General features: G+C 39.1%; 1 protein-coding gene across 3 annotated transcripts; it reads left to right on the top strand.

Annotated features, from left to right (window-relative positions):
• Window positions 1–4: 4 nt before the first annotated feature.
• SETX (senataxin) lies at window positions 5–27,995 on the top strand. 3 transcript variants are annotated; one of them, XM_083807143.1, is made up of 26 exons: window positions 5–158; window positions 673–816; window positions 1,653–1,833; window positions 3,151–3,361; window positions 3,544–3,653; window positions 4,193–4,412; window positions 4,702–4,821; window positions 6,253–6,424; window positions 6,856–6,946; window positions 7,798–12,354; window positions 13,180–13,279; window positions 13,951–14,127; window positions 14,755–14,984; window positions 15,507–15,674; window positions 16,247–16,403; window positions 17,244–17,345; window positions 17,832–17,944; window positions 18,496–18,567; window positions 19,450–19,599; window positions 20,109–20,216; window positions 21,086–21,273; window positions 21,628–21,720; window positions 22,331–22,495; window positions 22,978–23,076; window positions 25,465–25,552; window positions 26,105–27,995. In XM_083807143.1, exons 3-26 carry the CDS (start codon window positions 1,654–1,656, stop codon window positions 26,906–26,908), a joined length of 8,475 nt encoding a protein of 2,824 aa, XP_083663269.1. In that variant the 5' UTR covers window positions 5–158; window positions 673–816; window position 1,653; the 3' UTR covers window positions 26,909–27,995. The 3 variants fall into 3 exon arrangements, with proteins under 3 accessions (XP_083663269.1, XP_083663270.1, XP_083663271.1); XM_083807144.1 differs by lacking the exon at window positions 5–158 and adding an exon at window positions 184–589; XM_083807145.1 differs by lacking the exons at window positions 5–158; window positions 673–816; window positions 1,653–1,833; ... (2 more) ...; window positions 4,193–4,412; window positions 6,253–6,424.
• Window positions 27,996–28,000: the final 5 nt, after the last annotated feature.

Genomic DNA, 28,000 nt, shown 5'->3' with positions numbered 1-28,000 from the left:
GCATCGGGAAGGGGCGGGGCATCGAGGGAAGCCCGCCCCTGCCCCGCGCGCCCTGGTTTTCCAGCGCCCACTTCCGGCCGCGGCCCGGAAGTGCTCGGGGGCGGCGGCGGCGGCGGGCGGCCGATGGCGGGGGGCGGTGGCGGCTGAGGGGAGCTGAGGTGAGGGCAGGGAGCCGCGGCCGGCCCCGGCGTTGGTCCTGACCCCGCGGGCCGGGCTCCAGGCTGCGCTCGGCTCCCGGGGAGGTGCAGCCGGGCCCGGTCTGGCCCCGGGCACCGCTCTCCGGAGATCCCTCGGAGGCCTGTGAGGGGCTTCGGGCGGCACCTGGCCGGTGGGAAGCCGCCCCCGGTTCCTGTCAGGGCCGCGCAGGGCGGGCGCTGCGGCGGGCGGCCGTTAAAGCGTGTCCGGGAGGCGGGGATTCCGCCTGCTCCCGCAGGTGCCGCTGGCGTCCCGCCGGGCCGTGTCCCAGCGGTTGTTGGTGGGCTGCGCCCTGGCCCTCCCGGGTCCGCCGGCACAAAGCGGGGCCGGCAGCGCCCTGCCCGCGTCTCAAGGGGGGCGGCTTAGGCGTGAAGGGCGCTCTGCACCTCAAAGGGTCGGTTTAACGCGAAGATAAATCTATTCCTCTGAATGCCACAGCAGCTGAGCCGATTTCTGATGGTTACCGTTCTCTTCAAGGTCTCCGAAATAGAGTTGTTACGGTTACCCAGGGCACGGATGGCTGAAGGCGTCAACCCCCATCACTAGCTGCAGGGCAACACGGTTTTTTTCCATCATGTGACCGGAGAACACCTGCACAGCAAGTCCCATCATTTTCCAAAGGTAAACAACCACATCGCTTTCTTGTTCTGTTTTATTTTCCTTTGGGTGTGTTACACGTGAGGACACGCATCTTTCAGCTTTATCTTGATTCTTCTTTTGCGTTCCTTGTTGTGGTAAATACCAGTGAATTGCCACTGTTCAGTTTTTACAGTCACTCCAAGTGCTCATACTTTTACAGTACTCTGAGTTTTTTAGACTGGTGTGATCTGGGATGCCCGTAGTGCTTTTTGGTGAAGAAACTGCTTTTGAAGAATGCAGGTTGTGGTGAGGGCTTTATGATGCTTTCTCACGATAATAATAAAGACTGGAAAGCTCTGCATAAATATCGTTCCCTTTTTGACAACAGGGATTTGTTGACCTATAAATTTTAGTAGCAGACTAAGAAAAAAGCCAATTAAACGTTGTACTTACTAGACCTAGATTTCGTAGGTATCAGCAAAGTGACAGATTGAAAATTAGCATTGTGCTTCTTGAAAGTGCACAAGCTTGAACAGGGGCTTTCTGGTACGTAAAGCAAATTTTCATGCATTGCTGTTCGGTAGTTTGAAAATTGTGTAATGCGATTTCTTCACAGTGCTCTGTTTATAATGTTTGCCATGCAGCAGACCTTTTCCCGTAACTTTCGTTTAATGCTTTAGTCTGTATTTCTTTGTTTAATTGCACTTGCCTGTGTGATATAAAAGCAGCCAAGAGCATAAGCAGGTGCGCAGCTAATGAGTTGCATGAATCACTGCATCGCTCGTTACATTTGAAAATGAGGTACTGTTGTGGCTGAAGGGAAGTGCTTGGCCGCTCTGTCTTCAGTCTTCTGTTGATCATTTTCTTTCCATCTAAAGAATGAGCACATGTCGATGGTGTACGCCCAGTGGTCCCGATGCCACTGAGTACCTGAAGTGCTATGCTTCTGGACGGCTGTCCCCGGAAGATCTTGAAGGATCCAACGATGACCTCTGTTACTGCTTGGAGTGTGTGGTTGAATACCACAAAGCAAGGGAGAAATTGCAAAGCTTGCATGAGGTAATCAAGTGTTTTCACTCCTGCACTTGACTGAGCAAGGAGAACTTGGAAGTGAAGGAAAATTTCAGAAGGGGCTTCTGGGGTCTGGCCTCAGCGTACGGGGGAGCTTTGTGCACAGATTGTCTTACTGGTTTGGGGGAATATGGTATCTTGCATTATCCGTGCTTTTTTTGTACTGGGTTACAAGAGAAGACCCGCTTGTTTTGCATATATTCAAATTAGCAGTAACTAAAAGGGTGTTGGCAAGTTTCTGACTAGACATTACAGTTTGAACCTTGTTCATGGTGTGGTGATTTGAGGTCTGAAAGAGAAGAGACCAGCTGCCAAACAAACTGCTCTATTTGTAAGGTGTTTTCTTTCTTCCTTTCCTCAGTTTCTGTTCAGTTTCAGATTTGTTCCTTGTCTGGTTTTGCTTTCATTTCTCATTCATGGTTGCGACAATGAATTTCAGAGCTGTGATCATGTGAGCAAGCATGTGAGACTGTGTAATTTAAAAACAATCAAAAACGTTCCAAAACTCTTATTATAAGCTGTTCATTAGCATCAAGTTTCATATTTTGGAAAGCTTATTTTCATGTGTATGGTGCATGTGTATATATGTATGTAAAATGAACGTTCATAGCTAAGTAATTGTAGTGCAGGTGCTCTTCAAATTAAGCCAGATTTCTCTGAAGTCCACAAACATGCATATCTGTGGAGGGCAATCTCACCTGAGCAAAGACTGGGGCAACTGGACCACTGAAGGTGCCTTTGTGTTTGTATTGATTGTAGGAAATAACTCGATTTCTAATAGGAGCACTTGCTTTAGATGGCTAATACTATGTGAGAAGAATCCTGTACAAATATTCAGCAAGGCAGTCAGTCTGCTTGTATTGGTTACACCCTTCCACTGATACATTGTAAAATACATGAGAAGACAATGTCTTAAAATCATTTTTTCCCTATTTTGGAGTATGACTCTTCTGTACCGTGAGCTTCTTTATGTTGGCCAATGGAACAAAATTTTTATGTGTAATCTATGGCCTGAAATAATTATTGAAGCTGTTTAAGAGATACAAAAAAGCTTGAAGATTGACTGCCACTCTCTTTTTCTTTAATCACTTTATAATCTTATTTCTGAAGTGAGAATGTTGTGATTTATGCAATCTGAATTCCGTGTCAAAACTTTTTCACAGCATGCTTGGAAAGAAACTTTTCAAAATGAAATTGTAGGTTTCGAAAATCTAGTCAGGGTTTCTGCATATAATAATAAATGTCCTTACTTGCTTTCCTTATAAAATAAAATCTTATATTTCTTTTTTCCCCTCTTCTGAATAGGTTTTGTGGGAATTGGAAACATCCCGTCTCATAGCCCACATAGGAAAATCCATGAAAGAAGAAGCTGGAGAAGATGATGAGTTATTTATAGTGGATGAGAATGGAGAGACACAGCTGTCTGGTTACGTAGGTCCAGATTTTGAGAATAACCTGCGAGTGCCCCTTCTAGAAATACTGAAATACCCGTATCTGCTGCTGCATGAGAAAGTCAGTATGTATCTTATAGCAAATAGTTGGAAGGCATGGTGCTGTTTGTATTGTAGGAGATAAAAAATAACAAATATTGGCTAAACCAAAGTACCTTTTTTTTTGTTTTTATCAAGTAGTTGAATTTGTTTTTTGTTGTGTGAGCTTATAAGTAAGTTCTTACTGTAACTGTGTTTCTCCTTTTAGGTGAGCTTTGTGTAGAAGTGCTCTGTAGAATGGAACGTAGTCACGACTCCTTTCAGGTCTTTGAAAAATATCCAGGAATTTATCTCTTTTTGGTACACCCGAATGAAGTGGTAAGTTACTTTTTCTGTTCCGCTAAAACTTAGTTTTAAATAACATCAGAACAAATTCTTATTTTTAACAAAAAGATAAGAAAGTGTTCACATTCAGAATGTTAAATGGTCGATCTGTCTTTTTCTTGAAGAGTGTAAACAAAAATGAGATTTCAGTAGGAGCGCAGTTACTCTTACTGAAATACAGAAGACTGTTGTACTGTTTCTAAGATTGGCTTGGACACCATTGTGAAGTAAAGAATTTCAGGTTGCCCTTAGAAATGGTAAAAGATTTAGTAGTATTGTACTTAACTTCAGTTTCAGCAAGTATTTTCTTAGAGCTTCTCAGCTCAGAGAATGATTCCACCTAGACAAGAAGTGGCAAGTGTCCTCTTCCAACTGCACAACTCAACTGTTGTTGTTGTAGTATACGGTTATGCAAATAATAAATACTGGTTTAAAAAAATACGGTGTCCTGTTTGTAGTAGCAGTGACTGTTAATTGTTCAGCATTGTGATCTTAATTTGTACTTGATTTATGTTTTTTGTTTTAATTCTTAGATTCGTCGGTGGGCCATTCTAACTGCAAGGAATTTAGGGAAGGTTGACAGGGATGACTACTATGACTTACAGGAAGTGTTGGCTTGCTTGTTTAAAGTCATTGAGTTGGGGCTTTTTGAAAGTCCAGATATTTACAGCTCTTCAATGATTGAAAAGGGTAAACTCATCCTTCTGCCTGCTCATTTATATGATACTACCAACTACAAGAACTATTGGCTAGGTGAGTATTTCTGATCAGAAATGAACTCTTATCTGTAACCACTGTCATCTGGTAAGCACTTCAAGTCAGAGCTCTACTGTTTCAAGTAGATGCTGTTTATTTTGGGGAGTGTCAAATGGGAAAACTGAACGTTGCACAACTTCAGTAGTGAGGTGGTATTTAGTTTCACACTGCTGCTGATCTCTTTGGTCAAGTGTTACACTGGTAGTGATGTTTGGAAACTAGTGGTGCTTTGATTTGATGAAACTTGGACAAATTTTCAGAAATAGGTTGTTTGTTTGTTTTTCAGGGATTTGTATGTTGCTCACGGTGCTGGAAGAACAAGCTATGGACTCCTTGTTGCTGGGCCCAGACAAACAGAATGATTTCATGCAGTCAATACTTCACACCATGGAGAAAGAAGCAGATGGTAACTAATTTTGGCTGCTGAGATTAAAGCAGTTCCTGGTCTGTTTTTCACCTTTATCATTTTCTGTTATTTTCTATAGAACTTTATCATTTAGTTGAGGACATTTTTAGCAGTGTAGTGCTGAGCTGATAAAATCTCAGCCATGACGCTTATTTCTCTTCTGGGAGATGGTTAATATTTTGCAATATTTGGACAATCCTTAAAAATACTGTAAAACTACATTCAAAACAAACTCCTTGTTGGAGAGAGGATGGTAGTGCTTTGAGAGGACAAATTAATCATTTCTACCACATTATTTTCATGTAATATACAGGTTGTGTGGGAGTGAACGTTTCACTATGGCTTGAAGATTCTATTTTGAGCCCTAAAATAGAGAAACACCTTTTGACTTGTTTGAACTGGCTTAAAGAACTGACTTTTCTGTCCATCTTGTCTATCCTTCCTTTTTGTCGTGTCCCACTCCGCAAACGTTTGCAATGTATTGTGGAAAACTGAAAACTTGTTTTTAACAGCTTCTTCAGAAACTTGGAGATTTTTTTTTTGTACGTATATCTTGATTTCAAGCTGTGATTGTTCTGCATTTTTTATCATCTTTTTTGCAACGTAGGCCTTTTAAATTAAGAAATAATTAGCAATGGTAACAAAAGGAGGATGAACCTATGAGTTGCCTAGCAAATGTTAATAGTGCCAAGAACTGCAAGGCATTTACCAGCTACCCTACGTGTCAGGAAAGTTCTGAGAGTTGTTTGTTGGCAGATGATGATGAGTCTTCCAGAGCTTTACTGCAAGCCCAGATTGACTAGGCATTTGATTTTTAGGGAACCAATTTTAGAGATGGAAATGTAGGCTTCAGAATTTAGACTGGTAGCCCTTGTGCTGTCCTTGTAGCCTGTGTGCCATAGCTTAGCTCTAGAACGGCACATGAATTCAAGAGTGGGGCTGCTTCTTAGAGAAAATAACTAGGTCTTTAAAAGCTTAGTATGTCTGAGGATAAGATATCATCTCACCTTATATAAAGAAGGATTAACACAGATGAAGGACAGTGAATTGCTTCTATCTTAAATTTGAAACATAAATTGTCACAGCATGTAAGTAGTACTTGCTTCTTAGAATAACACGGCAAAAAAATAGTGTGGAACAATCCGTTTTATAGAGTAGGGAAATGCTAATAATAGTTATCCAGGTTCCTGTTGATTAAATACGACAAGCACCAGTGTCTGTCTGTATGGATAAGTGAAGTTGATTTTTTTTCTCCTCCTCCTTTTTCTTTCTCTGGGTTAAAAAGCATAGTTGCAACTTACATACTTATATTAGTGTTTAGTAAAAAACACACCTAAACAATGAAAAACCGCTAATTTCACCTTGAGCTTAGTCCAAGAATGTGCAGGCCTCTTGCATTTCAATTTTTGCCAATATTATTGTATGTTTCAGATGATTCTACTGACCCCTTCTGGCCAGCGCTGCATTGTTTCATGGTTATTTTGGATCAGCTCGGATCTAAAGTATGGGGTCAGCTTATTGATCCTGTCCAAGCCTTTCAAACCATTATCAACAGCGTGAGCTACAACAATGAAATAAAAAATATACGCAATAGCTTTAAGAGGTCAGTTTCAGTAAGATACTAGAACAGTTTTTATGATTTTATGATTTTAATATCAGGTAACATAGCAGCTTGGTCTTGGTTTCCTTGTTGGTGCTGCCTTAATTTACGCTAGGGGGAGGGAAGTGGCAAGGAGGAAAATCAGGTCGTGCCAGCTTCAAGCAATGAAAAGTTGAGGTAGGGCCAATAAAACTTGAGATTACTTCAAAAAATATGCTTACTTCCTTTTGACTACTTGATGCCTGGTATACTTTTCAGGATTTTTTCCTGAATCAGGAGGGCTGCTAACCGTTCAGTGCTTAGTGTTATAACCAACTTGCACTTGAGTTTAAAGAAGAGTGTCATGTATGAGACTCTTGACAGAATTATGAGAATTACAGAATTTTCAGTGAAATGACATGGTTTTTTTTTTTTTTTTTTGTATTTCTTCTTAGGACAAAACCTGAACCGGAGCCAGACTATGATGATGAAATGGTTACTTGCAGTCAGATTGTATATAATTATAACACAGAAAAGCCTCAAAAGGTATTAAAAATCTGATTGCCTTGCTTTTTGAACTCTGATCACTGAATGACACTGTCAATTTAAATCATCTATAATATATGGAAGGAAATGTTCACTTTCTACTGGTAATGTTCATAATGTTGCAAATCAAGAATATTAAGTCACTATTGTGTGCGTTAAGGAGCAGCCAATGTGGCCACTTCCTTGTTTGCCTGGTACTTTCAGGCTACGAGAGGAAAGAAGAATGTGTCTGTGAATTGGGCAGAGATACTATTAAAGCCCCTAAACTGGTATTGAGATTGAAACAAACATTGGTACCTCCATGAACACTCTGAATTCAAGTACAATACTGAGTAACAAAAAGTAAAATACAAAAACTCAATCAGCAACTTAAAAAAAAAATATATATATTGAATATGAAGTAATGGCATGTAGTGTTATACTTAAAATGTTCTCCAAAATTGTCATAACTTGTAGTGCTGTTTTTTTGTTTTTTCAAAAGCAGAAGAAACATCTGTGTGTTCTTCTCTTAATGTTGGAACATTGTATTTATAATATCTTTTAAAGGCGTTAAATGTAGTGTACCTGATTATCTGAGGTTAAATTATGCCAGTATGATAATATATTTGGAGGGTTCTAAATTATTTTTAAAGGAAATCCAACACTGCACTTACTTCTTAGGTTACTCTTTAAGAACTGATTTTTCTTGTGTTTGTTCCATCTTGATTTCTTGTCTTTCATTTAATTTTGATTTATGATATGAGATCTGCTATCAATTAACATATTTGAGAGAAAGTAACACGGTTAGGAAACAAATAGGCAGATTAAACTGTGCAGATGTGAATAATGATGCATGGTAATTTTTTTTTCAGGATACTGGGTGGAAAACTGCCATTTGTCCAGACTACTGCCCTAATATGTATGAAGATATGCAAACACTGGCTAGTGTGCTTCAATCTGATATTGGCAGAGATATGCGTGTTCATCACAGCACATTTCTGTGGTTCATCCCATTTGTTCAGTCACTTATGGATCTCAAGGACTTGGGTGTAGCATACATAGTAGAGGTCATTCACTACCTCTGCTCGGAAATCAAAGATATTCTCAATGAAAGAATCCGGCAGTGCGACAAAGTCTCTGAATTTTTTCTCTTGATCCTGGTCTCAATTATTGAGCTGCACAGAAATAAAAAGTGCCTGCATTTGCTGTGGATTAGCTCACAAGAATGGGTGGAAGCGGTGGTGAGATGTGCTAAGCTTCCAGCAATAGCATTTACACGGTGCGCTGAAAAAGCATCTGGAAGCCATGCGAGAAGTCCATCTTTACAGGCTTCTAACTCTGTGCAGCACGCTTGTGTACAGTTGATACGCAGCCTTCTTAGAGAAGGCTATCAAATCGGTCAGCATGCTCTTTGCAAGAAATACCTAGACAAACTCAATCTCCTTCTGCGAGGAAATCTGTCTTTAGGTTGGCAGCTGAACATCCAAGAAACTCAGGAATTACAAATGTGTTTAAAGCAGGTTATAAGAAGTATGAAGGGCAGAGCGTTAAATGCCTCTGTACCTGTGGAAAACAATGCAAACTCTACAACTTTGCCTACTGTTTCTGTGAAGCAAGAGAAGTCTGTACCTGGTGATGGATATAAGATGGGTGTACATGGCAGAGATGGCCTTTGTTCACCATTTGCCTTCATGGCAAAGGAAGGTGGGGATGAAGATTGTCAAGAGAACTCTTTCACTAGAAGAAATAGTGCATGGGAAGAGGAATGTAAAGATGCACCTAGAAATTCAAGATCTTGGACATCCATGAACTGCCTATCGGTGAATATTAAAAAGGAACCTAATGACATGACACCTCAGGAATGCAAACAGAACTCTTTCACAACAGAAACATATGGGAAAGTTAAGGAAAATAGGAACAATGATCTTGTGTCAGGGAACTGTGGTATGGATAATTGGTGTTTTAATCCAAATGCCCAGTGTTCGGATTTCAGAAGACCTGGAGAGCTGGAAAACAAATGCGAAGCAGAACCTGTTGTAACACCAATGCGTCTGTCTGCTCAAAGTAGTGGTGGTTCTCCAGAATGTGTTTACAGTTCAGATGTAAAGGAGAAAAATGTGTCTCTTGGTTCCTTATCAAAGTTTAAAGTAGATGCACATAGGCTTAGGAGTTTGAAAATGAAGGTACAGAAAACTGAATGGCCTCCAGGACTAATGCCTCTAGTGGCGCCACAAGATTTGAAAAGCTCCAGTTCAGCAACAAGCGCAGCGGAAGCAGACCAACGTGTATGTTGCACTGGTCGTCTGTGCACCGGAAAAGATTGTTTTAAACATCAGGGAGTGAATACCATGTATGAAGATGGAAAATCAGCAGATAATTCAAGGAGTTTTGAAAGTATGCAGGAGAAAAGTGCTTTTCAATACAGAATGGTTCCTGTTAAACAGGAGACAAAAGAGATGCCATTGGACTGCCTCAGCTCCTCTAAAAATGAGCCTGGCTTGCAAGAAGACAAAAGCGTCGATGTTTTGCTTTCAGGGATTAGTGACACCTTACTGCAAAAAGTATCCACTCAAGAAAAATCAAGTTCATTTTTGACATCTGTGTTTAAGAAAGACCCTGCCATGCAAACTTCAGACCAGGGACAGGCTAACTTAGGTGACTTAGTTAACTATGACTGCAATGGTCAAATTTCAAAGACATGCTGTAAAGGTAAAAATTTGGCGAGTGGTCATGTGCCATCTAGCTCTGAAAGTAAGGGGGATGTATCCAACACTGCTCTGATCAGTCCACTAGCAATAAAGAGTGAATCAAATGACAAGTTAGTATTTTCAAAATATTTCAGGAGAGACAGCGATTCACTGGGGAAGAAAGAGAAGGATTTTGCGAGGATGGTTTCTGAAGATACTTTAACAGACTCACAGCTTGATGCAGATCTTAGTAAATTATCTTTAGCTGCATATGCAAAAGGCGTCAATTTTCCCTTCGATTCAAATCAAGAAAGCTCAATACATCATAATGTATGTGATATTAAAAGGAAAGTGAAAGGTGCTGTAAGGTCTTCCAACGATGCCCAGAGTAACAAGTCTCCCTGTGATGCGGATTGCCTTGACAATGAAGTCATTATAATTTCAGACTCTTCTGATGAAGAAAAAGGTGTCACTGTCGAAGAGGAAACAAAAACAAAGAATGAAAATGTGTGTCCTGAAAAACAGCCTTTATCAGAAGTGCAGCGTGATGTTAAAGATAATACATTAGAATCGAAGATGCCAAGCTCTCCCTTGCCACTTGAAGACTGTGACTCTCAGTACTTTGAGTTTGAAACAGAAGCTGATGTCTTTTCAGTTTGGCAGGATACTCAAGCGTATAGCATGGAAGAAACTCAAGAGTATAAACAAGACTGTGCTTCAACATCGGTTGATAATAGTCATTCAGATAGCTCAGTGAAGGATCACACAAATGAATGGGGTTATGATACAGATTACATAAGTGATGACGATATGGAACAAGCAGACTCGACAGAAAAGCAGATAAATAATATTTCTTGTCCGAAAGAAGCTGATAATACAGAAGAAGTAGCTAATTCAACATTGCAAGAATCTTCTGGTAAAGGAGATGCAAAAGATCAACTGGAGAATTTTACAGACAAAAGCACTGTTGACAAAGACTTTGGTCTGAATGCAGAATCGACTGAACCCAGAGCATCTACTTCTAACATCACTTTAGCTTCGAAGTTGGCACTTAAGAAAAATACTGTGAGCCCACGTAAGAATACAGCAAAATCTAAGGTGGCAAGAACCATCCAAAGAAGTCCTAAAACAATGGCTCTTAAAGCAGCACAAACTAAAAAACTGCTTCAAATTACATCAAAAAATGCTCAACCTGGCAGGACGTTACCAGCTGTGGTTCCTCCGAAGAAAGTTCGTCAGTGTCCTGCACCAACGTCAACTGTAGAAAAACTTGGGCTGAAAAAGGCACCCCGCAAAGCATTTGAATTGTCCCAGCGCTCTTTAGAGAGTCTAGCTCAATTGCGTAGCTATGGTAAAGCTGCAGGGAAAGTTGGAATTGCAATGAAGCAGAAGGTTAAACTAATTGCACCTCAGAGTTTGTCTATAAAAAATAACAAAAAAATGCTAGCCTGCCAAGATCTTCAGTTCTTAAGGCAGACAAGGCCCAACAAAAATGTTAGAGTGAAAAATTTTGCCAGAAGTTCTGAGAGCAGAGGCAAAAAAGTTAGCACAATGGATACAAAGTCTGTGAAACAAAAGGCTAATTTTTTTGATGGGGCACCTGTTGAAGGAGCTGTTGGAATGCAAAAAGAGAAAAAAATGGAGCAGACCTATTGTCCCTCTGCCAGTGAAAAAGAACAAATTAAAAGTGTTTCTGGGAAGAAGGAGGCTGTGCAAACCACGCATCTCTCGAAAATGCCTAGTTCTTCAGACTCAAACAGAAAAACAAAGGATAGCAATGTGGTGGTTTCTCCGGTACCTATGGTTTCAAGTCTGTGTTCTGCTGCAGCTGTTGGAGATAAAGATAGCTCTTCAGAAAGAGGTTGCATTGTCCAGCCTGAGTTTGAGATGGTAACATCAAATGAAAACGGATGTAAACCAAGTGAAAACAGTGAGGAGGAGGATGATGATTTATTTTTAACTCAGTTAGATCCTGTGGATATGGAATTGTGTTCCCAGGAGGAAGATTTTGAAGGTACTTCTATTGCTAGTAAAAAAACAGAGGAAATGGAAGTAGAAACTGCTGAAAAGCTTCAGCAGAATGAACCCTCGACTACTGTGAAATGTAAATACGAAGACTGTATGGAAAAAGTGGAAAAAACAGGAGAGTACTGTAGTAAACATTCATCCACCAATTCAGAATCAGATCACTTGTTTGCCAAGCCGCCTGCCCTGCCACCTCCTAAAACACGAAAGCCTTCCACTACCAAAATTTTCAGTTCGGTAAGTTCTTCGCGGAATGCAGCCTTCAGCAAGGATCTCGAAGATGTTAAAAAACAACCACCAACACCAAAAAACAAAGTGAACACAGCAAAACCTGTGGTAAGACCACCAAATGTAAAGGCTCTACCAACAGGAAATCAAACATTCAAGACTCCAAGTTCCAGTAATATTCCTCAACCCTGTGTTTCTGGAAATGTTCTCCAGTCACGAAATGTACATACCAACAATGCTTCAAATATGTCTAGAAGGCCTGTCCGAGAAGAATATTCTTCCTTTCTTGGTGCTCAGCAACGTGATCACAGTATTTTTGTCAAGGAAGTCTTAAAGTGGACTTACGAAATGTTTGTGAACTCCAGCCAGTTTGGACCTCCAAGTAATCTCCTGCAATCCATAGTGGCCTCTGTTCCTATCAGATTTCAGGGATACAATGACTACTTTAATACATTTTTCCCCTTGATGATGCTAAATGCCTTTGAAACAGTAAGTAGCTATCTAGGTCTTGGTTTCTTTTCATTAACCCTAGTAAACTTTGGAAAGAGATAAACAGGGAATGTAAAACATTTCTTTATGTTCTGAAAATCATGTCACCTTGGTCAGTTCAGATACACATCTGAATAGAGCAATGATTTAGGGCAAATAACAAGGGCTTTTTTTGTACCCATCCACAGTAACATGTAAAAGGAGGAAAAAAGAAAGTTGTTCCTCTTTATAGTATTTAAAGCTTAAAACAGCAATTTTTGTTTTAGAAACAAAAATTGTTTCGAAATTGTTTTTCAATTACAGCTTCTGTAAAAGAATAAGAATGTCATGTTTTGATTCATGTTGAGAACTTATGTGGGAGGGTAGGTTAATCTAAGTATTTTTTTTTGAAACAACTCAATTTTATAGTTTAATAGAAAACACTGTTTCTTCAATTAAAATCTGTATGCTTTTAGGCTCAGTCATTGCATTACTTCTCCAGTAGAAATATGTTAAAAAATGAAGACGGTATCAGGATGATGCTGGTATTTAAGGTGAAAATGCAAGGCAGGGAAAACCCATGTTTGTTTTGAAGGGATTTGTAAGGAAGGTATATTCAAAATGACAGGAAAAAGAAAAGCATTTTGCTTGCTGTGTATGAGTTTATATGTAATGTGTATGCATATGCTGAAAGGAAATGGTAAGACTTTTCTATGTCTTTGACAGTATGTTAGCTTTAATTTATTTCTTCCTAGTATTTTTACTCTTTGAGTCATGATAAGCTATGCTTCTGAATCACTAAACCCTTCTAAGTATTTTTATGTCCTTTTACTTTCTAATATGCAGCTGGCACAAGAGTGGGTAGAAAACCAGAAGACGAGAGAGAAGAGTTACTACTTCCACTTACAGAACTTCTGTGCAGACTTGAATACGGCAGATTTTATAGGTAAGTTATTTTTTCTTTATTTTTAAATTATTATTTTAATTAAAACCCTATTTTTGTTTTCAAGTAGATAGTGCCTATTAATGAGCTAGCACATAGAGGTAGAAATAAGTACATGACGTAAGTACATAAGTACAAGACATAAGCATGAGTACCTTTGGCAATTTGCTTATGTGAATATAAAAGAATCTTAGGAAGATTGGGTGACAGCTTATTTTTTGCCCTGATATTTAACTTTTCTTTTTTAAAATACGGGTGTAGATTCACTGGGTGAATTTAAGGTGTATTTCCTAGCACCTGACACCTGGCTAACCTGACACATTTTGTTTGCTGCCAGAGTTCTTCTGCTCTGAAAGTGGTGTCTTGAGTCATAGAATTGGAGCAGCATTGTAGTAGGAATCTGGGTGGTACTACCTCCTGGTTTTATATCCACCTCACCACGTAACTTCTTTTAGTAAATAAAATTCTCCTTGACTTGCTCTGCCTTTACAAAGTTCAAGCTTGAAGAGTGCAGGATGAAGTTCATAAGGATGGAATTTTGCTATAGCTTTCAAAAGTTATCAGGTGTAGGTATTACTGAAATATATAACGTTAATTGTACCATTTCACTAGTCAAGAAGTAGTTGTAAAAGGAAAACAGGCACAGCTCTAACTTTTAAATGTGTTTTGGGTAGCTCATTTTCGAGAAAGTGATTTGGCAAAGCAGCTTCATCCAAAGGAGGATGACTTAATCTTTTTGGTGGTCCAAAAGAGCAAAGACACCTTTGGGGAAGACGGCGAGATGGAGGACCATCTAGTGAATCACGTTGGTCTTGTGACACGATTTTCCCGTGCATCTGGCTGTTTAACTAGTAAGTAGATGGGCTAGCATTTCCAGGTACAATTTTTATTTTTGTTAAAGCTGGCTGAAGAGGGTTGTAGTATAGCAATTACTTTGGAGGAAATAGATTGTTTTTTTTCACTGCAGCATGCCTATTTTGTGCTAGAAGCTTTATTAAAAAAAAAAACCACCCAACAAAACAGCAACTGAGGCTGCAGACCAGCTTTTCATGCATTTTGTATGGACTTCAATGAAGATATTAATACTTTGTGTTACAGCAGAAACTAATGAGTAAGTGTTGTGCATGCATCTTCAGGAGTGCAGTACTGTACGATACGAAGTGCCATGAATTGCTGTGACATAATTGCATAAAACCTTCACAATCTTGTCTAACTGGCACTGTGAACTACCAGGTTTCCTAAGTATCACAATAGGGGCTGCCTGATGAAAACATCGATGGTCTGGCTTAATGGAATGACTGATATGATCAGAGCCATTTCACAGAGCAGTATTTTTCCCCCGAGAATTAGTTGTTTTCTATCTAATAGAAGGCAGCACCTGATTCTGACAAATTCTTTGCGTAACCTGTTTGAATATCTTCCAGTTAACATTTTGAACATTCTTTAAATTAATGTGTTGTTGTTTTTCCCCACTTTAGGACAAAAGGAACCGTATACTGTCTGTCATCTTTCTGTGCAAACTCGAGGCAATTTGTCGTTCTTCATAAATAAACAAGTGAAGTGCGTAGTGGTCGGCTCCCTAGTGACTGCACAACGAACATTCAAAGGTCTACTACTACTGAGCAGAAGTCCCCTGGCTAAACCCATCATAAATCCAAGTTACAATGATTTCTGTCCAAGAGACTTGCCTGTAGCTTCGGAAAGTGCTGTAAGTTCTGGACCTAGGAGAAGCAATAGTTAAAAATGGCAAGTGGGCACTTGGCTTCTGAGAGTTCTGCAAAACTGGTTTTGCATGCTAATTTTGGAGACAACCAAGTACAAATAGTCCAGTTTAAAAAAGCACTGAGTCAGGCTGTTTTTCAGAGTTGGTTGATTGGTTGGATAAAGAAGAAGGCTGAACTTGTTCAGGTGTTTCTGTTGCACTGTAAGCAGCTTTCTCTTTTTTACCCCTCCCTTGCTAGAGGTAGAGGAGTCTGTTCAGGAAATAAGGCTTAGTATGGGGAAGGTAATGCAAATTAAAGTCTTGTAGAGGAGACAAAATCTTCATCACCGCTTTTGAGTCAGAACCGGATATAAGTCTAGAGGAAATGTAGAATCAAAAGCTTTGTCCTTTGAGTTTTTGAGTCTTAGCTAGGGGGTGGGGAACATTCTGAAGATATATAAAATGAGCGTGGAAGGCTTAATCATGATTAGGTAATTCATTATTTTTCTTTCTTGTCTTTTCCTTCAGGCATTTTACATGAATGAATACAATGAAGACCAAAAGAGAGCCATTGAGACAGCTTATGCCATGGTAAAGCAACATCCTGGGCTTCCCAAGATCTGCCTCATTCATGGACCACCTGGAACCGGGAAATCAAAAACCATAGTTGGACTTCTGTCTCGTGTCTTGAGAGGGGTAGGTGAATATGATGTGTTCATCGTGCTGGTGTGTGGTTTCCCGATAGAAGTCAGTGATAGCTGAATGGAAGTGTAACACTGGTAATTGCTAGCCGTGTAATTCGTTAAGCTGAATGAATTAAACCAGCACTGAATAAGCTGTAATGGTGGAAATAACACCTTTTGGACATTTTGGAAAACACTTGTTTTACGGATCTTAGAAGGTAAAATTAGAAGAAAACATTCTTGCTGAACATGTAAATTGGTAGTATTAACATTTGCTACATTAATACATCAAAATACTAAGGTATTTTAAAGGGTGTTATTTGACCTGTCCAATTTAGTTGTTTTCACGTTAGCATTCAATGGATTCATCAAGTAGATAATTGTTGAAGGGAATTTGTGCTTATAGTATTTATATGTTTGACTTGCCTTACACTGAATAACAGCAGGTATGCTTTAAGAGACATTAAATTACAATAGTACCTATTCTCTGCATGCTGATCAAGATGAGTATACAGTCTGGCTTTTAAAATATGAGTGAAAACAATCTAAAGAGCCTATTCTGGTTTATTGTTAATTAATCTACAGAACACTAGGAATGAGAAAACAACTCAAAAAACAAGTTCCAAGATCAAGCCAAACCGTTTTCTAGTTTGTGCACCATCCAATGCTGCAGTTGATGAACTCATGAAAAAGATCATCGTTGCATTTAAGGAAAAATGCCAAAACAGACAAGAGCCTTTGGGTATGGTTTATTTAAAAAAAAATCTGTTTCTATGTTAGACAGACAAAACCAGAAGGAGAAACTGGAACAATTGATTAGGTATAATACTTCTGTGTTGCTGTAGGCAGCTCTTTTCTCTTGCAGAACACAACTGGCATGCATACTGTTGTTGATTTTAATTTGTTTTTCAGAAAGGTATACTTTAAAAAAAAGAATAAATTGTACTTTGTCTATATGTAGACATTGCCCCTTTTCTCTTAGTATTAATATGAAGTCACTACTTCTTAAGTACCCCTTAAGGATATGAACACAGTACTACTATGGTATTGAATAAAATTGGAATTCACTTATCACCCTAAACGATCTGAAAATTTTGACATGCCGGAACCTTTCACTTTTTTCACCTTCTAGTTTGTGGCTAATACAAAGCAGATGAGTTCTGAGCAAGGTATCTAGTCTGTGATGGTGGTGGTGGGAACTTTCTTTCTAACCAGAAGTTAATTCCATACCAATTGCATTACTAAACGGTACTTCTCTAATATTTTCTAACTTAGGAATTCTGTACATTTTAGATAAGAAGCCTGAGAATAAGAGGTAGTTTTGTTGATTCAAGATAACATTCCTAACCGTTAAGCACAACTAAAGCATAGGCAACATCTCTTTTTCTCAGTATGGAATTACTGAATTTTTCTGTTCCTGCATTTAGATTAGTACAAATTGTTGCGGTCCCCTGAAAAGCAGAAAAGGAAAAGCCTTGTTTGGTATCCATGATATGATTACATTTTCTTTTTTCTTCTCAAACCAAAGTGAAAAGGTGCTTAGAGAAATCTAAACATTTTTTGACTCTGATTTTGTAAACAGGAAACTGTGGTGATATCAAATTAGTGCGACTGGGTGCTGAAAAATCGATCAACAGTGAAGTCCGGGGTTTTAGCCTGGACAAGCAAGTTGAACACAGAATGAGTAAGTAACATGCAAATCAGACTTTCCTTCAGTTTTCTGGATGATGTTATGTACCTGGTGCACTTGGGACGATGTGCTCTTTAAGAAGGTAGATTGGGTAAAATATTTTTTTTTTTTCCGCAGCATGGCACGTCATACCACAGTGCTTCATAAGCATTATTTTTCTCAGTCTTATTGGGAAAATGTCAACTTACATACAGCCTAAAATTTAAGCAAAAGCATAGAAATTAAGCAATGCTAAGTTTTGTATGTTTTTTTTAAAATGTGTGTTAAAGCCATCACTTTTAAACAATCCAGTTATGCAGCTTTCGAGAGCTACACTTGGAATCAAGAAAAGTGTATTGTCTTCATTTTAGTGCCCCAAATAAGGTTATAATAGGGAAACTGCGACAAAAAATGAGTTTGTCTATTCATTCTTAATGACTTAATGCTGTTATTGTAACAGTTGTTGTATTCCCTCTACATGTTTTCCTTCATTTTTTGTAGAACGAAAGCCAGGTGACCGTGACCAGGATATTCAGAAGAAAAAAGCAGCTCTGGATCAAAAGCTGGACATGCTGTCTCGTCAGCGTGCCATGCACAGATGTGAAAAGAGAGAGGTAATAAATAAGATGATAGTATTTTTAATCCTGTTCGTGTTTTTTTATATTCAAAATTGTATTGCAAGAGTAAAGAACTCTTCCTTTAAGCCATGTCTGAAATGGAATGAGGAAGTTTCATATCATGGATTTTTTTGTCTGTTTACACTAGTATTTTCAGCTGCTCAGTCATCGAACCTATGGCTCTAGGGCTGAATAGTCATCTTTTGGTTTTATCACCACTTAATTTCAGTGTAACCACATTTATAAGGCTTAATGATTTAAAGTCATTGTTTACTTCAAAGCTTTGTTTTTGTTCACATGGAAGTAGTAAGACAACCTAATATCTGAGACTTTGGGATATGTTTTACACTTGGAATTTTCAATTTAGTTGCTTTAAAAATAGGCATTTATGTTGAAATTGTAGATTTTTTTTTAATGGTAAACCGTTTTTCTAGTTGCACAGAAATGTGAGACTAGTATTGAGTATGGAAGGAAAAAAAGGTGTATAGCAAATGTGTTAATTATCCCTGATATTTATGTGGTTTCTTTTTTTTTTTTTGCCTACATAGAATCAAATGATAGATGATGAAATTGGCAGACTTTCAAAGGAGAGACAACAGCTTGCTTCTCAACTAAAGGAGGTAGGAATTTATTTTCAGGGCAGCTCTTGATTAAACCTCAGCTAATGTATTTGTATACTCGGTATCCTTTAATTGTGGTGTGGTGTAGAGTTGGATTTGACGTAGCTGGGAGCGTTTTGTAAATCAAGTAGTAAGTAAAGAGATAAGGATATAAGCTGAGATAAGGAGATAAGCTGAGCAAGTTATGTTTAGTCTGGTGTGAGATACAGGTGCGCTCTGGCTCTGTTTTGGGGAGGGGAAAAAATGGATGTGATGATTCACTCTTAACAGATGAGGGTGAATTTAAAAGGAAATACAGCATATTGCACAAAGGAGATGATAAAAATGTACTCACTATCCTCATGTACTAGGATCTATCTTTGTCCCTGCTTTCAAGTCCCTTGTGGTCCTACTGGAGCTGAGATATGTTTAAGCCTTTCTAAGAAAAGTGGTGGCTGAAGAAGATTTTTGGGTGTGGAAAGAGAGAGGTTTGGAAGTGGAAGTCGGTACTGATAGAAAACAGACGTTAAGGCTGAGTAGCAAAAACTGCAAAAGATAATCAAAGGTTGACAATATGCTGACCCTCAGGGTTGTGGAGGCTCAGAGCAACGAGTGGGATGGCAAACTAAACTTTGCTCACAGATGTGTCTAGAAGGTAGAGGTAAAGGGATTCTTTCTAGTTTGCCACCCCAACAGCACAAATCTGTGATTTTGAAGTGAGAGTAACAGTCAAGCTGACTTTTGCAACTTTTGTTTGTAGTCATGGAGATGAGTTCCACTGGGTTGATGTATACAAATGATTTGTTTGGCAGTTAGAATTGTCCAGGCAGTTAGAAATTGCTCTAAGTTGATTCAAAAACACTAAAAGAAAAGAGGAGACATGGTGTTCTGTTGTACTTGAAGGTTCGGGGACACTCTCAGAAAGTACAGGCAGATATCATCTTGGAGTCCGACATAATCTGCTGCACGCTGAGCACAAGCGGGGGAAATCTCATGGAGTATGCTTTTTGGCGGCAAGGACTTGATCCTTTCAGCTGTGTCATCGTGGATGAGGTCAGTAAAGCTATTTAGACTTGCAGCTTGTTCCACGTTTAAAGTCTGCCTTGTTCTTTGCTTAGGTTACTTGAGACTGGCTGCTGTTATAATATGTTCTGGGTTGACTGCCTCATCCCCACATTTTATCTGGTAACCAGCCTGTCCTGCCACGTAGCGCAATGAGAAGAAAAAGTAACTACTAATTGCTTCTTCTGCTGACTTCCTTGGTGCTTTAATGGCAGACATCTTTTACTTAAAAATTGTGGCTGAAGTGATGCTGTAGAGATGTTTACATGGTTGGGTTATATTTTTACGTTTGGAAAACTCTGCCTATTTAGTAATAAAAGTCTGTTTGGAGTTTTCATCAGGGAAAAATCCTTCTATTTATTTTTTTCTTTTTTTTTTTTTAGAAAACTTAAAAAGCATTCCAGAGTTAATTCTGGCTGTATTACAGGAAACTTACCATGCTTGCTTCCACTCTTTTTCTTACAACTTCTACTTTTTTGTCCTGTTTACGTATATAAAAGGCAGGGCAGTCCTGTGAGGTTGAAACGCTGATTCCACTGATTCATCGCTGTAATAAACTCATCCTTGTTGGAGATCCCAGACAGCTCCCTCCTACTGTAAAATCAGAAGTAAGTGTTCAAACTTTTTTCTTACTATCTGTTGGGTATAATATAAGAACAGTAGGAAAAATACATAAAAGGGTAAAAGACAACTTTGGAGGCACATCACAGTATGTATCAGATTACCGCATTTTACACTGCCAAGTAATTCTTGTTTAGTCTGCTACGCGGAGACCGTATCAATGCTGCCTTCAGATGTTTGAGTAAAGCTAATGTATAAGTGTGGGTGCAACTTCCGTAGCTTACCTGGCATAGCTTCAAACTAATTTCATACACCAGTAAGAACAGCTACGACAACACAAACTTCAGTGCAGCTTAGTGCTTTGTGATGGATTTTGTTGCTGCAGGCTCTGTTATATCATTATGTGAGCTTCAGCCAGCATCACGTTCCTTAAGGAATGGAGGATGAACGCTACCTGTTTGTGTGGGGACTTCCTCACCCTACAGATGCCTTCTAAGGATGAAAATACAGAAACACTTTCTTGTATTCAACAGTAAGGAGGTGTTTTGAACAACTGGTAAAGAAAAGAGTTAAAGCAGACTGCCTTTTCTAGAAACACAAATTTTCTGGATGCTGAGTGCTTGTTTAGAGAGATCCCACCTGTAAGATCTTGCTTTTCATTATTATTGCGCTTCAAATTTTAGTATGTTATGACTCAGAAAGGAAAGTTCTCTTGCTGAAGACTACACTGACAAAATTCACATTTATGCTGGCGATACCTAGCGAGTTAGTAAGACAAATAAACTGAAGTGCAAGTAATTTAATCAGTGATTTAGAACTTCAAAAGAAAATACCAAATGATTTCAAGTCCAGAAAGCAAATTCCTAGTGTTAGTTTGGGACTGAATTCCACAGAAATCACGTTTTCTCTCTGGCAGAAAGCTCAAGATTATGGCTACGACCAGTCCTTGATGGCACGCCTGCACAGACACCTGGAAGAGCAAGTGCAGAAGAATGTTTTACGAAGTCTGCCAGTTGTGCAGCTGACTGTGCAGTACAGGATGCACCCTGACATCTGCCTTTTCCCATCCAATTATGTTTATGGAAGGGCTCTAAAGACAGACAAGTGAGTAGCGCTCCGTTCTGATTTCTGTGCAGGGGGGACTTCAGAGAAGGGTTTCAAATCGGCATTTTTTTCTAGTCTAAAAACTCTTGGGGTTGTGGGTGAAGTTGCTTAATGGAAGACAACCTGCATTTTGTCTTTTAATGCTAGATACTTAAGTTAACTAGTTCACTTACAATGGAGCATATTCCTTACTACACGGAGTTGATTTTTAGGTCTCAGTATATGCAGGTAACAGTGAAAATTAAGGACTCTGGATAAAAGCTGAAGGTTGCTGGTAACTTATACTGATAAGAAATAATGTATCAGTTTTTAGGGTTTTTTGTGGTTACTTAGTGTTAAGATTGTTATTTACAGAGCAACAGAAGAGAACAGATGTTCTTCAGACTGGCCATTCCAGCCCTATCTTGTTTTTGATGTAGGAGATGGTCATGAGGAGCGAGACAACGAGTAAGTCCTGCAATCCACTCTACCAAATTTTAGATTTGCTGAGCATCAGTTAACTGCAGAAGCATTGTCTTCTTTCCTGTATTGCTACTTGATGCATATTGGGAACTAGAACTGCATTTTCAATTTGATTTAATTTATGGATTTATTTTTTTTTTTTACTAAAAGCAGGTGTTAATTTTTATATGAAACTAGTTTTAATCCTGATTTGGCTGTCAGGATTCACTTGCATCTAGCAGACAGTCTCTGCTAACTCTGGTAATAGTTTGACTTTCTGATTATTTTTTTAAACAGTCGTTTGCTTTTCACAGCTGCATGCCTTGGTAAGGCCAGAAGATGGCATGCTCAGTCCTCCCCTTTGTATATTCTGTAAGGCAAACAAAGCTGCATAATTTTAAGGGAACATGACACGTAGCCCTTCACTGCTAGCATTTCTCATTGTTAGTCCCTTGTCAGGGCCTGTTGGAAAGGTCTTTGAGCACATACATGAAGGGGGTTCCAAAAGTTCAAAATAGGGTCTTTGACTCACAATTTGTCTTCCAGTTGGGCTAAAGAGTCGAATTCGAAAGCTGTCAGACATAATTCTTTAATGTTTCCATTCTTTCTTGTCTAGGTCTTTTAGTAATCCCCAGGAAGTGAAGCTGGTGATAGAATTAATTAAAACAATTAAAGAAAAACGGAAGGATCTGGGTCTTCGTCGCATTGGAATAATTACCCCTTACAGCGCACAGAAGAAGAAAATTCAAGAAGAACTGGACAGAGTGTTTAAGAATAACAGGTAAAGAAACCATGAGGTTTCAAATGGGTCTTAGCTCTTGCATGCTGGTTCTTTCTTCATCCTCTTAATATCACAGCAAAAACTCTCAAACTTCTCTCTATACTGCCAAAATCGGAACTTGGTTAGTCCTTCAGACGGGGACGTTCCAAGCCTTTCCTCTTAAAACTGACATGGCCTTTTCTTAGTTACTGGTTGTATTTGTGCTTTCATTGTATTGCTTTTTTGAGTAAAGCAGACTTGAAAGAAAATATAAAGTTCCAACCTATGTGGAACCAAACAGCTTTTCAGCAATGATCCTGGCCTCAGAAAAGCAAATCTTCCTTTATGTAAATACATTAAATCTTTTCAAGTTTAGAATCAGAAACTTTGGTCTGGATAATTTTGACAGTTGATCATTCAGAATAGTTTAGGGCATTTGCGTCAGCGTGTTGCTTAAAAATCCAACTAACAACTTAACTGTTCGATATTTTTTTCTTCAACAGCCCAGGAGAAGTAGATACAGTGGATGCATTCCAGGGACGAGAGAAAGACTGCATCATAGTGACGTGTGTCCGGGCAAACAGCACTAGAGGATCAATTGGGTATGTCTTTTTTCAGTGCTTTGCAAGTCCCATATCTAATGACACTCTACATCTATATTGCCATTGTATTTTAAATATGATTAGTAGAAAAGTTATTAGAGAACAAGTCACTACAGCCAGAGGATTAGAAGTTACTGTAATGCGCAAATTGATGTTACTGGATTGGGATCTCCAAACAAAAGGGACATGGAAATTGCTAAGCATTGTTCTGCATTATATGCTGGTGAATTTGCTTGTCTGTCTTAGCCTGTCACTGTTTTGTTGTGGCAGGATCGGTCTTGGGAACTTTTATCTGCAGTACTACTGCAGTATTTTGTATCTTTTGTTCTACATTGTAACTTTCAGAATGCTGCTCTCTTAAAATTAAATCCTTTTTTTTGTGACTGTCACTTTACTGATAATGTAGCATTCTGTCTGTAAAAGTACTGCTGCCTAGTTACATAGGCTGTTAGGAGTGTGATCAGAGCAGCTGCATCTTTGATTCACAGAGCAATGGGCTTGAGTTGAGATTTGCAGAAAGTTCTGATTCAAGCTTGCAGATTTGATCATTTATATAGGATTTTCCCATCTGAAATAGAAGGATCTAGATACCAAGTAAGCTGTTTATCCCCCAAACTGCTACAGCAGTTGTTAATTTAGTTTAAAAATGGCAGTAGAAATGTGCTTTCTTATAGTGTGTTAGCTTTTAAGTTAATCTATGCGACAGTTGTCCACATAAACAGAAATCTTTGTTTTTGCACCAAGTTTTGCTAAGCCATTTAAGCTTTTCTGATAGTAATTTCCTAATTGTTAGATAAAGGGCGTGTAATTGTGCTGACCCATGCTGCTTTGGGAAGGAAAAGGACCCAAACTGTATAGTAAGCAATGATGCTTTTTGGAGATGTCTTAATCTAGTTGATTGAGTTTGGAAACTGAAGGCAGCTAGAATCTGCCAATGGTTTTGGCTGGCCTGGGACTTAACCTCTATCTGTTCTTTCAGAAGAAAACTTTCCAATTTACTGCCCTGAAGGTTTATGTAATAAAGCTTTGGCAATACAGTGCCCTAGAAGCTGTATGTGCCGATGACTTGGACGTCTCTGTTACAAGGTCAGGTGTCATTGGCAAGGTGCAGTGGGAAAGTTTGCATCACCGTTACTGATCATCTTGTAGATGAGCAAAGTATTTTGGTCTCCAAGGTTGCTAGTCCAGTATTAAATTTACTCTGAAGGTAACTTGCAAGAGAGCAGAAAACTCTCAAGAAATAACAAAGTTTTTGATTTTTTTCCCTTTCCTGAGACAATCATCTTGTCATCTTTCAATTTTAAAAGCTTATAAGAATATTAAGTGTTCTTTTGAGACCATTTCTCCACCAGAAGACCTATAGAACTAAATCATCTGTGCTGCTGGATCCACTCATCTGCTCCTCTTCTTGCCTCTCTGTCCTTTTTCATGCCCTGGCCAAATCCTCTGGGGTGGTTCTGGGACTTTTGCAGTCTTTGCTCAGGGGTTGTGAACTTGCTGAATGGCAGGTCTCAGTGCCTTGACCACAGTATCAGGTATTGATGTTGTACCTATTTAAATTAAGTTGTACAAAAACTTGGGTTTGAATTGCAGACTTTGTTAGTATAGAATAAGCTGTGCATTTTGAGAGCTTTTTCATTAGAGAAGAAATGTTTCACAAACTGTTGGTGTTTCTTTTCTGAAAAATCCTGAAGATTTGTTGGGAGCTTAGGTAAACAAGCCATAAGAGGAATCAGTGTTTAGGAATACACTAAACATTTATCTGTTTAGGTTTTAGTACCTTGGTTGGTGATCCCACAGAAACAGGCTAGGTACTCTGATAATCACAATATGAAAATTTTCTTCTGCAAGCAATGTACTTCTCAGATCTTGAAGCATGACAAAGCAAGTCTTCCTTCATGTTTTTCCAGTGCAGGTCACCTTTGAAATAAAATATTCAAGTCCAGTGTTCAGTATTTCAGCAAAAAATTTCCCATTAATCGTGCTAAATATTATTAATCTATTTCAGTTCAAGTCAAAAAGAAACTTAGTCTTGATTGGTGAAGTGAGGTTGATGTCTTCTGTACTTTGAGGAACATTTGAGGAAGCAGCAGTTGGCACTGAATGGATTTGCACTAAGAAAGGAAACATTGATATGAAGAGTTGGAAAGAACTGGAATTCCCTGCAAGGAATCAGAGTGGTTAAAGAGTGAAAATGCAATTCAAGCAAAGCCCTGCATGTGAAGCAGGGATGCTGCAGTGGGATCTGGAAGTTGGCTATGAACTGTTTTCTCTGTAACTGCTTTTGTTACCTTCATTTCACTTAAGCTGAATATTATCTCTTTTCTTATAACTTACAAGTCTCTTTCAAGAAGTATTTTAGGAGCTTAATTTTGTTTTGTCTTTTAGGTTTCTGGCAAGTCTTCAGCGTCTGAATGTTACAATTACCCGAGCTAGATTCAGCCTCTTCATTCTTGGAAGACTGAAAACGCTCAGGGTAGGTACAGTGTTAATCAGATGATCATCTGTGATCTACCCATTTAGGTCAAGTCAGTTTTTGAGGTGTCTTCAGTTGTACTTTTTGAAACAGATATTTCTGGAAAAGAACTACATATTTGGCGGACTATAAAGGCCGAATGAAATGCGCAAGGAGTGCTCTTGAATAGACTTAATATCTTACAGTACTTGATTTTTATTCTTTTTCTGAGTCAAGGGTTGTTAGCTACACCACTAGAGGGCATTAAAACCACGTTTCATGCTCTGAGGGAACTCTCTCGGCCTGCATAAATACAGAAACTGTCACTTAAAGATTAGTTCACTGATTGCTGAAAGTACTTTCCTTGTGTTACAGCAGCCAGAGTTTTGCACAAGAAACTTTAGATCCTTCCATTCCGGAAGGAACATAAGTGATTTCCATTACGTTTTGGGTACCTTGATTAAAGGAGTTGTGCATCTTCTGACACCTCTGTCCATATGTGTTGATTTCCTTTTGATAAATATTTTCTTTTGGTGTGGGTGGGGTTGTCTTTTTCTCTCCTTTATTTTAAAGGAAAATAAAGACTGGAATGAGTTGATTCAGGATGCTCAGAGGAGAGGTGCTATTGTCAAGACGTCAGACAAAAGCTACAAGAAAGATGCTGTTAAGATTCTGAAGCTCAAACCAACAGCACAGAAGTGGGGTGCTGGGCAGCCACCCACCAAAGTAGAGGCAAAGAAGGCTCCTCCAGCACAGGCTTGTTCTTCCGGCAGCAAGAGGGGTGAGCTTGCAAACCCGAATGAGGCCAGCAGCCCATGGGAACTCACTGCTGGTCCCGGCCATGCAGCGCTGCAAGCAAGCAGAGGGCCACAGCAGCTGCAGGGGGCTCAGGCTGCAGACTCCAGGCGAGCCAGTGTCTCCTCACCGGTGGAGGTTGCAGCGCTCCCTGCTGATCAAGAGAAACCACGGGACCCAAGGCTGGCAAGTCTGGCCAGTAGGACTGAAACAAAAGGGAAGGAACAGGTCCCAAAAGACAGCAGTCGGTTAGCCCAGAGCAATCCAGGATCAACGTCACAACAGTGTCTGGACGTGACCTCAGCTTCCAGGGATCAGATTTCCAGAACAGAAACTTCTAAGAAGCCCCAGCAAACAATGGGACAATGTGACACGCCTTCCATGTTGCCTTATGCAGCTCAGCAAGAGGGTGACAGGAAAGCTCCTTTACCAAAAGACAATTCAAAAGCCATCAATGAAGGAGGTCAATGTCATAGCAGTAAGGGGAACAAAGACTGTCGTGCTTTAACGAGGAGAACATCAGAGCTGCCACCAGAGAACACAGACTCGAACAGTGCCAAGCGAAGAAAGACCTTTCACTGACTTCTAGTACCTTCCAATAATGGCTCATTACTGAAAGTCTATTCCCAAGTTTCTATCTAGCAAAGAATGTATTTTAAAATATTTGGTACAGCTCTGTTACAGTGATACTGCTACTGTCAGTAGATCCATCTTATTTCACATCCAGTCCCTAATTGTGAAGGGGACTTCGTACCTGACAGTTTATAGCTTTGAGCTGTTGAAGAGAAAAGATGGGCAGCTGCATTGCTTGGAATGGCAGTGAATTTTGTCAGCTAGGAAGTTAAGGTTGTAAATGTTTAATGATGTATATTTGTACAGCATACAAAAATATTTTAAGATTTAACTTGGCAAATATATAGCCTCTTGTTTCCTTGTGCAAATGCATATTTCTTAGTGACGTAACTTTTTTTTTATGAAGAACAGGAGCAAAGCAAAAAATAAGAAATAAAGATAAAACAAATGAAAAAAGTCCCCACACAAAAAGGAAAAAAAAACAGCCAGAATTCTTTTCTCCCTTTTGCACTAGTAAGACTAATTTATTTAATAGTGAAGAGTGAATGTTGAAAATGTGGTAACAGTGAGTCTTCCTCATGTTCCACTAGTGCCTCAGGGAAGACTGAAGGCAGATTTACATTGGTTGAATGGAGATAATTCTACTTATTTTGTATATTTTATTGCCTGTTTTTATAGGAACAGAAGAGCTTTCATTTATACAAATGTGCCTTGAGTTTTGCTCTCGCTGCTGCTCTGTCAGCTGGAATCCTTTTCTTGTAGCGGCAGCACGAACTGCAGATTAAAGCCTATGAGGTTTGTTTGGGCCCAGTGAGTCCTTGTGATGAATAATCAACAGGACTGTGGAATCTTAGGCAAAGATCTAGTTAACACATATTGATGATGACACTTGAGTTTCTTTGGATAGAGCTCTTGAAGATCTACACAGGTAAAAAGGGCAAGCGGTTTATTCTAGATATTACTGTATTCTTTCCACAGTATTGATTTAAAAAAAATAAAACCAGTAAAATGGGGTGTGGGGGGAAAAAAACTATTTTTAAGAAAGTCTTCCTCGCATCATTAACATTTCAAATAAAAGTGGAATTATTTCTCCTAAGAATG

The sequence above is a fragment of the Anser anser genome, assembly GCF_964211835.1.
Source record: "Anser anser genome assembly, chromosome: 21".
Classification (NCBI taxonomy): domain Eukaryota; kingdom Metazoa; phylum Chordata; class Aves; order Anseriformes; family Anatidae; genus Anser; species Anser anser.
Note: the sequence above shows the minus strand (reverse complement) of the source record. Positions and strands in the feature narration are given on the sequence as shown.

Excerpts from the sequence above, each read along its gene's own strand:
- SETX (XM_083807143.1), top strand. The coding sequence starts at position 1,654 with ATGAGCACATGTCGATGGTGTACGCCCAGTGGTCCCGATGCCACTGAG. Across the intron at positions 6,425-6,855 it reads ATACGCAATAGCTTTAAGAG|GACAAAACCTGAACCGGAGC; the intron begins GTCAGTTTCAGT and ends ATTTCTTCTTAG. Across the intron at positions 14,985-15,506 it reads CTGTAGCTTCGGAAAGTGCT|GCATTTTACATGAATGAATA; the intron begins GTAAGTTCTGGA and ends CTTTTCCTTCAG.